This window comes from Pundamilia nyererei, unplaced genomic scaffold (genome assembly GCF_000239375.1).
Source record: "Pundamilia nyererei isolate P.nyererei 1_Seehausen unplaced genomic scaffold, PunNye1.0 scaffold00152, whole genome shotgun sequence".
Taxonomy (NCBI): domain Eukaryota; kingdom Metazoa; phylum Chordata; class Actinopteri; order Cichliformes; family Cichlidae; genus Pundamilia; species Pundamilia nyererei.
The window spans coordinates 337,172-351,610 of NW_005187553.1; the positions used below are offsets into that span (position 1 = coordinate 337,172).

General features: G+C 41.5%; 1 protein-coding gene across 2 annotated transcripts in view; it reads right to left on the reverse strand.

The window, feature by feature from the left end:
* Positions 1-3,571: 3,571 nt before the first annotated feature.
* pak4 (p21 protein (Cdc42/Rac)-activated kinase 4) overlaps positions 3,572-14,439 on the reverse strand; it is a 37,734-nt gene continuing 26,866 nt past the window's right edge. For both annotated transcript variants that reach the window (XM_005744967.1, XM_005744968.2), the window contains exons 7-11: positions 13,468-13,601; positions 11,849-11,975; positions 5,762-5,887; positions 5,541-5,675; positions 3,572-4,352 (exon numbers count right to left, since the gene is read on the reverse strand). In XM_005744967.1, the coding sequence (XP_005745024.1) occupies positions 4,197-4,352; positions 5,541-5,675; positions 5,762-5,887; positions 11,849-11,975; positions 13,468-13,601 (678 nt within the window). In that variant the 3' untranslated portion in view covers positions 3,572-4,196. The remainder of the gene's footprint in view (positions 4,353-5,540; positions 5,676-5,761; positions 5,888-11,848; positions 11,976-13,467; positions 13,602-14,439) is intronic.

Genomic DNA, 14,439 nt, shown 5'->3' on the forward strand with positions numbered 1-14,439 from the left:
CTGCCGCCTGGACACCAGGAGCAGGTTGTCTTCTTTTATTTTTGTTATTGGCAAACAGAATAAAGGCTCACTGATGTCACATCTGATAAAAACCACAGAAGCAATCCAGTGTCAAAAACAAAGCTTTACACCTGCGTTCTTCTAAATGTCCAAAAGGGAGCAGCTACTCTGTATAGAGGTCTTTTTTGTAAAGATTTCATTTTTAGAGTCAGATGCCGATTATCCAGTTTATGCACAGTCAGACATCTTTTATATACAGTCTATCGCTAAAAAAAAGGGAAGGCGTGTATAATTTAAAACTATTTTTTCACTGAGCAGTCAAATAGTCATCCAAACTGTCACATCTGTTCCCCGTTTCTCACCCTATTAAAGTGGGACAGCCTCGAACACTAAGCTGGATAGTGAATGAAATGAATGGGTCAAAAATTATTCTTAATCAGAAGTTAGTTGGGTTAAAGGGGGTGGAGCTAAAACAGCTCTTCTCAGATGGAGGATGAACTGCACCCCGTGTTATTTTGGACTTGCAAAATACTCCAGCAGTCCTGCGCAGCTGGAAAAGAGGGTGTCATTTTAACCATCTTCAAACCGCAGCTAGCTGTGCTTTGCAGAAATGATAAACAATGTTAGGAAACAATGAGCTTGAACTAAAACCTACTTCCTGCTTCGACGTGCTTCTACTCTGTGCTGCTGATCTTTGTACAAAGCTTCAAATATGTCAGTTAGACAGCTGCTGCGTCAGCATGGTTAACAATACATTTATGTCAAGTACAGTAAATGTGCTAAAGGCCACCCAATCATACACCTCCAGGAGTGTTTCCAAAAAGCAGAAGGCACCTGTAAGTGTGCTACATGTTTCCCTGTGTCCATCGATTGGAAGTATTCTGGGTTGGCAGTTTATAAAAAGCCACCTGACCGAGTTCTGGTTGGATGTGGAGGCTGAACTGGAAGACAAAGAAGGAATGGAAACAGGCCGAGATAGGAATGCGTCTGCAGGTTGTTTATCTCCGTCTCCCTGCAGGGCGCTGGAACACAGCAGAAGCAGCTTTCCTTCCATCGTTCTAAGAACGACTGCTCACAGTCACACACTGCACAGATCTCAGATGGGTAGTTAAGTCTGAAAATGTCAGCCTGACCCCCTCAGAATCAGCTGACTGCTTTTTTTTTACACCAACTTCAGTTTATGGAATGAAGCTGTGCAACATTTTACCTTCATACTTTCAGAGTTACAGCCCCTAACAGAGGCTTGCTCGTCATTAAAAGTGCAAAGTTTTGTACTCTTGATGGTCTGCGACGAAAAAGCAAAATTATGCACGGCTTCATGAAATATACTAAAGTTATTGTACATGAAGAAAAATCAGCTGATTCTGAGCAGGTCAGGCGGGAAGAAGGGAAGTTTTCATGGAATGACTTCTGTTTACTGATCTTAGGATTGCCAGGGCAGAAGCATACCCCCCCAAAAAAAAAGAAAAAAAAAAGAAAAATCAAACTGAACTATTATAAGTAGTTTTCATTTATTAGTTTATATCTTTATTTATTTAAAAATTCTTCATTTAAAATCAGTTTCCTGAGTGGTCTGCATGTTTCAGTTTGCTGTAATGTGGTTGTGTAGACAGCCCAATCCTCGGGTTACTTTGATATTTCACTGAAACTAAAGAGATCTCGATTTTTTTTCATATTTAGGTTTTAGTTTATTTTTACCAAACTGTGATACTGTCAGTCGATTTCAGCCGCCTAAGGAGGAATTTGGGACTTGAGTCGTCATCATTTGGTAACGGTTATGATTTCTATGAGCTGCAAGAAAATTAAAAGAGGAAGGGCAGGCCGAAAAAAAAAATAAAAAAATCGCATTTCCATATTCTTCTTCTACCCATCAGAGCTCTTTACCCATTTAGATTGTTTTGGTGCGAGTTGTGCAGGTTTGGAGAACATGGATTTAGAAAATTGTGGAACTAAATAGTCCTGAAAGCACGATAAGCTCAACAAAAGTGCCCTTATACAAAAACCAAGAATTTTCATGCAGGAACTATTTTCTCTCAACCAAACCACATCTGAAAGCGTATCATTCTCCAGGAGGAAGTGTAAGCGGCCCGTGTCGAGAGGCTAATGGTTGTGCACCAGCAGAGCTTGCAGGTCCACATTTACATATTGAAACTTGTACTGTTACCAGGGAGTGGTGCCAAAAAATATGGTAAACTCTGAGCTGTTGTTGCTCCAGCAGCTGACTGTTTTTAGGTGACAGAAGTCAAAATACACACCCTCTCTCTTTCTTCTCTGTCGCTAAACCGAGTGTTAAAAAGAATGACAACTTTCCACTTTCGTCAGTTTCTTTTGGTTGCATTTCTTCCTCTTTGCGAGGAACTTTATTGCTGTTCTCTTCTCTTGCTGTGTCAGATTATCAACCAATCAGCATCTGACCCAACCCCGTTGGCTTTTTAGAGGGCCGCAAACACTCCAAAGCATGTGTGCTGGTTGAATTTGCACAGTTCCTCTCTCTGTGCAGCCAAAGAGCTGAATAAACAGACGCTGCACCACAACATTAATGTCCTCCCTCTCGGCTGAGCTGTAACGATAGCAGGCCACATGCTTCTATTCACTGGAAAAAAAACAGTTCCCCCATGAAACAAACTGTTCGTTTGAGTAACCGGGTAAAATGATGGCAAGCTCTGCAGCACTTTAATAACCATTTAGTTGAATTATATTAAAGCAAAGGCTGATATCTCCAAAACAGCACGACTCGCACCAAAATGATCCAGATGCATAAGTAGCAAAACAGTCCAGAGGAAAAATGAACAAGCCTGATTTTGGTAACCTGTCCCTTAAAGGGTAGATCTGTGCCTCAGGTCTCGTGCTTCCTTTAGTTTTTAAACATCTCTACATTATTAGCAGCTGGAAGCAGATTTTCACACGAGTGTTACATCTCCAACAGACACACTCTCCGCTGGAGCGTGAGCAGCACAGCTCATCGACAACGAAGCTGCTTTTCTTAATCATGGCTGACACTTCTGTTTGTGAGGTGGAGTAGTGTTAACATCGTCCTATAAATAAAAGCCTCTGCGTGACAGAGACCTGGTATTGTCTTATTTCAGAGTGGACTCAAAGTGGCAATCAAACACGAAACGAGCAGAGGAACAATGTCAGCAGCTGGAAACTTTGGACAAAGACATGAAAGGACCACAGAATAAAAACAGCTCAGTGACGGGCCAACGAGCAGCAAGTCAGGCTCGTTTTCTAGTTTGTCGAGTGAGCGTCGAGTGAGCGTTTAAACCCTACTGTTCTAAAAACACGAGTGAAAATCAACCAAACCCAGGGGGTGACTCAGACACTCAGACCCAGGTTTAAGGGGCTGTGTGTCTGTATGTGGTCTTTCTCTACAAAACAAAATCAAACTGGGAGTGCAGCTTCTATCTCTCATCAACAGTGCTTAAGAAAAAAAATCACCACATCTCACTCTAAAATAAACCAGGAAACACTTTACAACAATAATAAAACAATCACAAAACAGATAGTATAACATCACAAGTGATATAGCTCTCTATGTTCATTGTACTTCAGGAGAAAAAGAAGAAGAAAATTCATCTGAAACCACGACTCCAGTGTTTACTTTTTCACTTAGTGTACGTTTGCTTGTTTACGACAGGAAATTAGTGTTTTTAAGGCTACAGAATAAAGTCGGAGCCACAAGATTTCCTCTCTCAGTAGTAAGTTCTGGCTGTGATGAGGACAGTCTCCGAATGCAGGGAAAAAAAAACGAAAGAAAGAAAATCGGCTTACAGATTGTCCAATAGTGATGTTAAAAATCAGCCAATGGGCTCTCGGCTCCTTCAAAGCATCAGACTGGTGTGCAAAACCTCACCTTCACACCTCAAATCCAGGCAGGGTCCACAGATAGGAGCAAAAAAAGATCCACAGTTCTTAATCTTTCCAATTGAGGCTCTTCAGGTAAAAGTGTTTACAGGAGGCTCCTCTGCTGCTCACACACACATGTATGAAACACACACACACACACACACTCCACCTTATTGCCTCTGTTTGTTTTATGGAATTCACTCTCGCAGTTCAGTGACTCACAGAGGATACTCCTGCACACCCTGTTTTCACGTCTCCTGTCTGTGACCTCTGAGGGTCACTCCTGTGTGTGCAGGAGTATCCTGTAACACCATCTCCAGAGTCCAGGCGTCTTAGTGGCGCGTATTATCTCACTTCATCCTGTTCTGCCGCATCAAAGGCACGATGCAGGACGGCGGCCCCCCCTTCGACAGGAACGGGTGCTTGAGAAGCTCGCTGGCGGTGGCCCTCTGAGCCGGGTCTCGCACTAACATCCGGTCCAGGAAGCTTTTGAGCAGAGGGGAGACCTGGGAGAAAAGAGACATCCAGGTGTTACTGATGCTAGAGTTAAGATTTTAATTGCTTGACGCCAAAACATCCAGCTGTTAATCTAACAACCAATCAGATGCTTCATTTAACCACATTGGTTAGTTACTCACAGTTTGCTTGTTTTGTTAAAACATGAATAAAAGTTGAAGCTTGTACTTTAATGTTTACCGATTGTGTTTAGATGCCGATGAAGTTACAAGCCCCAAAGGCAGGAAAAACACTGTTACAAGCCAAAGACTCAAATATTTTAGTTCAAAAACAGTCTCAAACTGTTTTTATGTCCCTGAGAGCAGACATGCCTGATACGGTCATCTCAGGCACATGGAAGCTGCACAGAAGCAGCTTTTTTCAGACCGTGTGCACCGAGGGATCCAGAATAAATAAAAGTAGTATTATTTTGAATTGTGAATCATGTAGAGTTACTCTGGGAGTGCCCAGGATTAAAAATATCAAGAAGGAAATGAGAGTCTTAGCTCCCTTTGAACACTGCTTTTAATCTGAAAGCGTACTGCCCTGATGGATGTGATACTCTTTAGCTCGTTTTGATGCATTCTCAATCATCCAGGTAGGTAAATCTCCAGAAGTTGCTTCTGTTCATCTGGTGAGTCGTGTTTTCAGTGGGAGAAACGTTTCATCACTCATCCAAGTAACTTGGACTGACTGAAGAAGTCACTTGGATGAGTGATGAAACGTTTCTCCCACTGAAAACGCTACATCCAGACGAACAGAAGCAACTTTTGGGGACTCTTTAGTTCAGGTGGCATCAGCACCAGGACCTGAGCCAGGCCACAGATAACTTCTGTCATTGTTGCTTGATGACACAAAGTAGAAATCAAAGTTGCAGATTACTGAACACTCCTTTCAACCTTGCATGTCATTTCGCTCATGCAACATTAAAATAAGGACAAATTATAATCACACCTGTGCTAGCAGTGGCCATAAACACCACCACTCCATTCTTCCTCTTGTGGAAGCAGAAGTTCTGCTTTCATATAAAACTAAAATTTCTGTGCTTTTGATTGTGTTTCTGTCACTAAGGGGAAACTGCAACACTAAATTCTGCCAACTCAACTGTGTTTCATACAAAGGCTGGTTTTATTAAAAGCTGATCTGTCTGGTTTATTTCTGGTGTTTTCAGCTTATTGCCCTTTCTTCTGTTGCTCTACCTTGTGCAGATTCTTCAGTTTGGGTGGCAGGTTGTCTCGAATCATTTTCATGGCTTTGAGTGGCGGCTCATTGAAGTACGGTGGCTCCCCATCCACCATCTCTATGACCATGATACCCAGAGACCAGATATCCACCTGGACACAGAGAGGAGAGACCACCAGTGAGGGGTGGAGACAAAAATACAGGTTTATCCTGACAGACAACACAGCCAGAGTGTTACCTCTGGTCCGTAAGGTAATCTGGATATGAGCTCTGGTGCCATCCAGTATGGAGTTCCAACCAGAGACTTCCTTCTCTGCACTTCCTTAGACACCTGTGCACAGAAACCAAAGTCGGACAGCTTCACCTGCAGATGGAGAGGGAGGAGGAGAAGAAGACAAGAAGAAACAGGAACATTATTGTTAACATCAAACAGCTTTTCTCAAACAGACTTTACTTGAGCGAGCAGCTCGTGCTCATTTTGAGTCTCATTTGTGGGCAGTCCCCATAGCTCTTATTTTGAACGCTCTGTTGTTGCTAAACAGCTGGTTCCAGCACTTCCTGTGTCATGTTACTTGATATCATTCACTCACCCTACAGTCAGAGTGTAAACTGTATATAAAAGATGAATGAAGTCTGATGTTCTCCACACAATCTGACCAAAGAAGGGATGATACTGAGCCAATGACGATGCCCTGGTTCATCCCTCATGTTCACTCAGTTCAATAAAAACTAACAAATAAGAGTTTACAGAGACAGAGAGCTGAGGCATGTTTTCCCCAAAACCTCTATAGAGTCAAGGTGATCCCAGCTGGGCACCTTTCATACCTGGAAGTTACAAACATCTTTTACGGTTCAGCTATGGGTCAGATAGACGCCAAAGGCTAAGACTGCAGCTACCTTCAGATTAAGATGGTGGAGTTAGTGGACTGAATTTGGAAGTGACTTTAAGCTCAGCTGATCTGAAGTTCCCCAAGTGTGTGTGTGCAATTATTCATTCATTTGTTTAGATAAGTGTGGGTGTACTTTCCTGCCTGCATGATGCACACATATACAATCTGATTCTGTGTAAAACACCACTTGGATACTAGATAATAGACTCCTGGTAACAGAGCCAGAATGGTTATCGGTTTACTGTTTCAGCCGCATAAAAATAAATATTCTACACAGTTTATCTGATGAACCACACATGACCTCATGTCAGTCAGGCATCGCTGCCATCCACACCTCTTTCTGAGAAAGTTTTTGCATGGCTGCACACTCAGACACTGAGCCTTGTGCTGAGTGTCTGCCACAGTGCTGGCTGCTGGGTTCAGATTACTCACAAAGAGAAATGAAACGGCCTGTTAGGAGAAGTGGTTCACACTGCACATGTGTGAACACCACCATACACAAACATGAACACGATGGTCACTGAGCTCCAGCAGACGATACAGCACAACCCAGAACAAAAACCCACTGCCTGACCTTACCGTAGGAGGATGAAACCATCACACAAATGCAGCGCTCAGCACGCAGGTGCATTCAGACGCAACGAACACTCTCGCCCCTCTGCCGAGAAACGCTTCTTGCTTGGCTGATTCTGCTTCCCCTGCCAGGCCAAACCACAAGCAGCAAGTAAAACCCAGCCCAGCACCAAAACACCACAGCTGCCAACAGGAAGCACTCCGTGAGAGAACGAGACCACCCAGAGAACTTCAAACTACGGTTTTCAAATAAGCAGACCGCTACTTCCCCCAGAGCCTGCATGCACGTCAGTGCTTCATGTTTTATTGTAACCCGTTTAGGTTCATTCAGGGTGCTAACAGATGACACTCTGACTTGATTTTTTTAATTTACTGAAACTTTAACTACTAATACAGATACTGGAAATAGCTAATCACTAGGATGGAGCAAGACATCCTCTGCTTACAACGGGGAAACAATTTATTCTGGGAAGTGTACTCCTTAGACATGCCACTTTAGACTCATGTTAACCGAGCCATGTTTTTAACTATGAGGCTGGTTTACAGGCAATAAAACGGTGAGAATTTATTTATTTTTGGTTATACTCTTAAACTTGTTTCCTCTAAGAAGGTTGTGGGGGTTTATACTGTTTATTATTACACTGATAAAGAAAAATATTCTTAGAAAATCATTTAGAGGACCTGCCACCCTTCATACATTTGCAGTCTTTAGACATGTATGGAAGTTGTGCTTTCAGTTTTAGTGCTGTATGGGTGAGTATTTTATATAGTTGAGTTTCAACAGCATTCAGTATTTAGACTAATAAGATTTGTCAGATGGTGATGATGATTTGTGTGGGTGTTAAAAGTTTTGCATTCAAGTGATGTAAATTTCCTCATCAGACATTGAGCACAAGGCTGCATGCAAACATCTGCGTGCCCACCAGTTTTTTTGGGACCATGAGGACTTCAACACAAACCCTACAGATGGACTCCAAGTCTACTTGGAAAAAAGGAGAACAGGAATGACTCATCTGTGGTGTCCATCTGTGTCAGTAAGCAAATATAATCCCTCCCTTAGAGCCTTTTCCCTCCAAAGATGAAATTTAAATAATAATAATAATAATAATAATAATAATAAGCTAACACTTTGTGTTTGTAGAATCTGCAGTGTTTGAAAAACTAGCCAACACATCATACAATAAATAAATGAAACAATCTGAAGGTCATTAGAGCTACCAAAACACTACTGGAGACATTACAATAGAAACATTTCTGCCATGTTAACGCTCGTTTACTCATGTTATTCTACTGCAGCAAACTGTGGACACAGAGTCTCACAGGAAGATTAAACACAGCTGGCAGGTGCTTTATCTGTCTCACGACAGAGTAGACAAAGCGCTTTGGTGTCACTGCAGACAAACGCTTGGTCATGCATAGATCTGGAGGCCGAGGGGATGGCGAAACCACAGCTCATAAAGGCATCAACCCACAAGCATTCATCAGATGTGATCAAGCGCAAAGTGGTTTATGCAGAAGCATCAAATGTGTGACTTGCACAGCAAGTGCGCTCTCAGAAGAGGCTCAGCAAAGACCTCAGTCTGTGTATAATACATACGCACTACACTGTATAAGCAGGTTTCCTCTCATTGGAATTTCTTCGAATTATTAAACGTGAATTAAGAAGTGGTGGGCCAACTCGGCCCTGCAGGGCTGAAGAGTTACAGTGAAACGTGTGGTCTTGATTGCAGCTTTAACAGCTGTTACAGACAGCCTAGCATCCGTGATCTGAATCTGCACTTTCTGACTAAAGGGGTGTGAATCCAGATCAAAGATGATTATGAGGTTATGAAAAAAAGGAAAGGTGGCAAACTGCTGAGCTCCAGTTTAATAATTTACTGTATAATAAGGCAAATGGTTGTTCTGTGCTGATGAGCTATTAACTGAGATGTGAACAGAATTACAAACAAAACCACCAAACGACGATGATCACAATGCCAGGAGAAACTGCAGGTGTAACGACGCCAGAAATACACGGCAGCCGCTTCTCTACAGGAACAGCACAAAAAACGTTTCTAATGAGGAACTGATTTTTGGGCATTTCATCGTACACAATATAGAGCCTCGTCTTCTATGAAGAAATGTGTGTGGATTTCTGCAGAATTTTGATTTCATGATGTGATGAGAGAGCTACAACACACACAGTGAACGCATTCAGCGTCACGGTTACATCAACTTATCCTATGTGAGAAAATTCTGGCAGCAGTGATATTAAAACATTAAGTCAGCAAGACCTGCAGAGTTCTTCAGTTTTAGAGGCACAGTTCGTTTGTGTGTGTGTGTGTGTGTGTGTGTGTGTGTGTGTGTGTGTGTGTGTGTGTGTGTGTGTGTGTGTGTGTGTGTGCACTATGACACACCAGAGGATAAGTTCCTTTTTTTATTGGTTTAACTGTGGTTTCATTTTCTGTAGAAAGTAGAAACTTGCTTGTCACCAGGCAGGAAGCGATTGGGCATCTGTCTCAGATGCAGTAGTGGTTAAGAGGCATCTGGTTCCTTTTTCTAGCTGCCATTTTATTTTAACTCATGCAAGAAGTGGGCTTGGTTTTGTCAGTGGCTGCAGTGCATCCTGCAGAGTTTGTGCACCTCAAGAGACTAAATTTAACTAGAAGGGATAAAGCTGCACCACTACGGGCGCATGCCATAGTCCTTTCTCACAGCAGGCAGCGTGATGCGCTACAGCAGAAAACAACTCTGATAATGCTATTAATATTAGTGGTTAGTGCATTCTGCTTAAGTAATGGTTTACTGGGAAACCCCCACCCTCACATTTAAATAGAAAAGAGTCATACTTCAACTGTGCTCACTGTATAACTAGCTAATAATTAATAATTTTAAAATTAAAACTAAAAATAAAAAGATAGGAGAGACAGCCTTTTTGTTAAAGGGAATGAAATTATTACATAAAAGTGTTTTACATGGATATGAACACAGGCCTGGGTTGAAATTTCTTCTCTTCCCTTGTTTGAAGTGTTTGAAAACTCCTCGTATTTGACATTTCAGGCTCATCTCTACTCTGAATGTCTCTACATCTGACTGTTCTGCCCTTTCTCTATATCTAGTACACTTTCAACGTGGCAGGTATACTGGTGCAGGCTGGATTAAAGGCAGTGACAAGTTTGACAGTATTTGGATGAATGTTTTCTTATATTTTACCAAAACACTTTTTCTCCGTTTGAGTGACTGCTGCCTGCTCCACTCCGTGTGCAGTACATACGCGGGCATGTTTATTTGGCTAGCTTTGACATCAAGGCTTTTTCACATCTCTTAATCATGAAGTTTAACCATCATGAGTAAGTACCAAACGCCTTCACCTCAACGTCAAGCATAAGCCCAAAGTCCTAAAAGTCTTAATCCTTAAAGAGACCTATGGAGAGGTGAGCCGGCCACAAAGCTCTACCTCATCAATTGACAGTCTCACGCTTAACATGTTTTATTTAGTTTAAAATGGTTTCCTGTGACAGATTAATCCAACACTCAACATGCAAACGAGTAAACAAAAAAACTCCCCCCAAAAAACTGCAGCCCACAAGTTGCCCATTATGTACAGCCCCATACTGAGCACATTCAGCAGCTGTGAGCTCTTTTCTGAATAGTAAAAAAAAATCTGGGTTACACTTGCTAAACTGAAAGTGCACCACATTATAAAAAAAAACAAAAAAACAAAAAAAACAAAAACACTGTGCAAACTCCAGTAAGGGAACTGAGGGTGGGGGTGGAGAGCTCAGTGATCATAGGACCAGAGAAACAACACCCCTGTCATAGAAGGCTCTGCCACTGTGACCCACATAATCGAGTGGAGGACAAGTTTTAATTCAAGCTGTCCCAGCCCCAGTAACGCTCAGGAGGTCAGCGAGTTCTGTCTATCGACGGGCTCTCCTGCCCTCTGCAAGCACCGCCGAGGCATACGAGGGTCTGAGGGAAAACGAATCTCCTTTGGTGATACTTCAACGGTCATGTGTAAGTCTATATTTAGACATGCACAACATTGCGATTTATGATATTTGTGCTCTTCTTCGTATGACTAATAAAAGACGCTCGGTGATAAAAGGTCTGTTACAGTCTTTTGCTAAAAAAGTACTTTCTCAGCAACTACGTTGTGGTCTGACATAAAACCACGAGTGTGAGGCCGTTGTTTTAAAAACAGAACTATATGATTCACCTTCCTGTGAAACTTTGACCGATCAGCTGGCTGGGGTTTCTCTTGTGTTGCTCCAACATTAAAAAAAAACTGTTCGGTTCTATGGAAAAAACATGTCAGACATTCGTACATAATTTAAAGCAGTTCTTCGTTGTTCATGTTTTAATTCCCTCAAAATTATTTTGAAAGATGAGTCCCTGCAAACCAGCTAACAATTGCCAATCGCAACCCCACCGGCAGGATGACCAAGTGGCATTTAGCTGCTCTCTTATTCACTGACTCAAACCCCACATTCCTTCAGAAGACAGTTTTTGTTCTGCTCTGGAAATCCACTGTGAGCTGAGGGTCGCTCTAACCAGAAACCAGAGCATTTGGAGAACCAGTTCACACGCTGATGTGCGGAGCTCACTGAGGCTGCAGGGCTGGGCGAGGTTATCATCGTAAAGTTCTTTTCATGAGAGGAACTGACATGAAAGTCAGCTGATTATTGCTGATATGCAATACTATGACTTTGTCTTTTTGCATTTACAGATGCACATGTCAGAGCAATGGCAGAGAAATACAAATTAATTCTGTGGAAAATGTTGACAACATCTGAACGCTTGTTCCTTCCGGAGAAGTTTTATTGAGTGTTACACTGCAAAACAGGAACTTAAACTGATTCTTACAGAAGTGTAGTACATACCCGTCCGTCATGAGTGAGGAGGATGGAGTCGCTCTTTATGTCTCTATGGATCACACCCTGTGTGTGAAGGACAGACAACGCCTTCAGGACGGACAGACACACTGTGGCGATCTGCTCCTCATTCATCCTGCAGACGAATAGAGACACCAGTTTTTGTGATTCAGTTCACAGTCAGGAGTGAAAAGTTCTTGAGCTACAATAATACGCATCACAAAGGGTGTCTACATGTAAACACAAATGCAATTTAAGACTTCAAGACCTCTTTTAGTACAAACTTAAGATATTAAAGCTAAAACACAGTCAGTTCCAAATAACATGAAATTAAATTATCTGATTAAATTTAAGAAAATTGACAAAATTAGCAAACAAATCATTGTTTACTTAAACAACATCACATTTTCTGACCTACAACAATCAGCACAGTTTGTTAGCATTTTCACAAGTGGGGCTTAAACCCTATTCTCTGGTCATATGTTAATAAATTTGAATGTTCCTACTTCTGTAAACTAACGAGCAAATTGGCTTCCTCTTCATCGTCATCATCATTTCTATCAGTGTACTGCAAGTCTCCAGGCCTAAAATAACCACCTGCCTGGGCAAGATTTCAGTGACTTTGGTAAATAAGACCTAGAACTGTTTCATTAGCTCATGCAGGTTATCGGTCTTTTACCGTTAAACATTTCTGTATATAACAGCAAGATGAGGGTGGTGAAACTAGCACATCCATCATAATGTATTACCTAAATGTTTTCAGAGGGACAGAAATTATTTACGTGACATGACTAAAATATTCCCATCACACCAATCCAAATTTACTTTATGACATTTATAGAAAAAAAAGCCCCTATGCGTTTTAGACTTAGATGATTCAGTCTGCCAAACACTCTCACTCCTGTTGCGTGGAATGTAAAATGACACAGATGCAATGCAGTACGTTTCTGTGCTGAATAGATAGAAGACAGCGCCCCCTTATGGCGGAAATCATATCTGGTGAACAAACAGCTTAATAAGGGGCAGACGTAAATGGCTTAAAGCATATGAAAAAGGAATATAATGGGTACAGTGCCTAAAGTATTTTGGTTTCTTTCAACTAGCAAACATCGCAAAAAAACAAATCTATACAGTAAAAAAAATTGGAACTAATTTTCTCCTCCTTAAATTCCAGCATTCAGTCCTCATTAGCTTGAACACTGGAGCTAAGCTAACAGAAACTAGCTGACATCACCTTTTTTCTTGCTTTACTTCACCGCCTTACAGCTAAAGTTTGTATTCATTTTGAGACTTTATTAAATCACTCATAAAGCCTTGAACGGCCTCGCTACTGGTCATACAGCAAACATGGAGATCAACATGTGCACACATGCTTGCATCAGTGTCAGATACTTAGATAGGCTCCATGTTTATTCACTGCATATGCATAAATTAAGGTTTAGTGTGTGTATATATTGGTAATTCATATCACTATTGCAGCTGGGAGAACTCAGTAAACCCTGAAATGTCTCAGTGATTAAGAAAATGAATAGACAGGTGGATTTTTACTCTTATTATTGTTATTATTATAGCCATTTAATACTGCGAGGTGCTGCATAAATGACTGATGTATAAAGTTTCTCTCTCACCTTGTGTGTGTCACGATGTCAGTGAGCGCTCCTCCCTCCATGAACTCCATGACGACCCAGAGCTCATCCCCCACCAGGTAGCTGTTATACATCTCCACCACGTTCTCATGGTGATAGTCCCGCATGATCACCACCTGCAGTTACCACACAGAGAGGTAGGATCATCACATTACTTTGATCGCACTGAAGCCCTGCCTCGTCACTCATGAAGGGAGTCCAGTGTTTAAAATCCAAGGCGGAAATCTGCAACTGAGGTGAAGACGAGATGGAGCGTGAACCCCACAACGCTTCAGGCGGCAGCGCAGGCTCCTGAGATGTGTCTAAAGGCGACTTCTTACTTACTGTATTGGTTTTATCTTGACTCGAGTGTGGGGAGAGATTTCATGCATTTCCTACCACTCTGATGTATTAACATAAAAATCTATGTTTGGAAAGCATCAAATATTATTTTTAGATTTGAGACTATTAAAAAAAAACAGATCTGTATGAACAGAGAAAGATCTCGTCTCCTCTCTGGTTCAGCCAGCTTTCTGAATGCCTCTGAAATACAAACGCAACATTTGTATTGACAATGTTTCACTGTGCTGATTAAACTGGGTTAAATTTTGATTGTTTATTGTGTTAAAAACGTATCAAACTTCATAAATTTTAAATATACAAAAACATAATTGAATCTGACTGAGAATGCATTTTGGTTTTATTTAGATTTAACACAGTGTCCTAACTTTTCTGGGTTTGTACGTTTACCATGGACCCTTTTCAAAATAAAAGCCACCTAAAACCTCATACACTGCCTTGTGTAAATTTTTAAAAGTATATCAATTACAGATCTCCAGAGATCAGTGACCTCACAGCTAGTTAAGGCAATGGCCATCAGTGCAGTAAAAAGTGCAGAGGAAACGAGCCAACTGGAATAACCAAACGCTCTACATTCCCTACTTCTGTGTACTTTTTGCCATAATCTGGCATGTT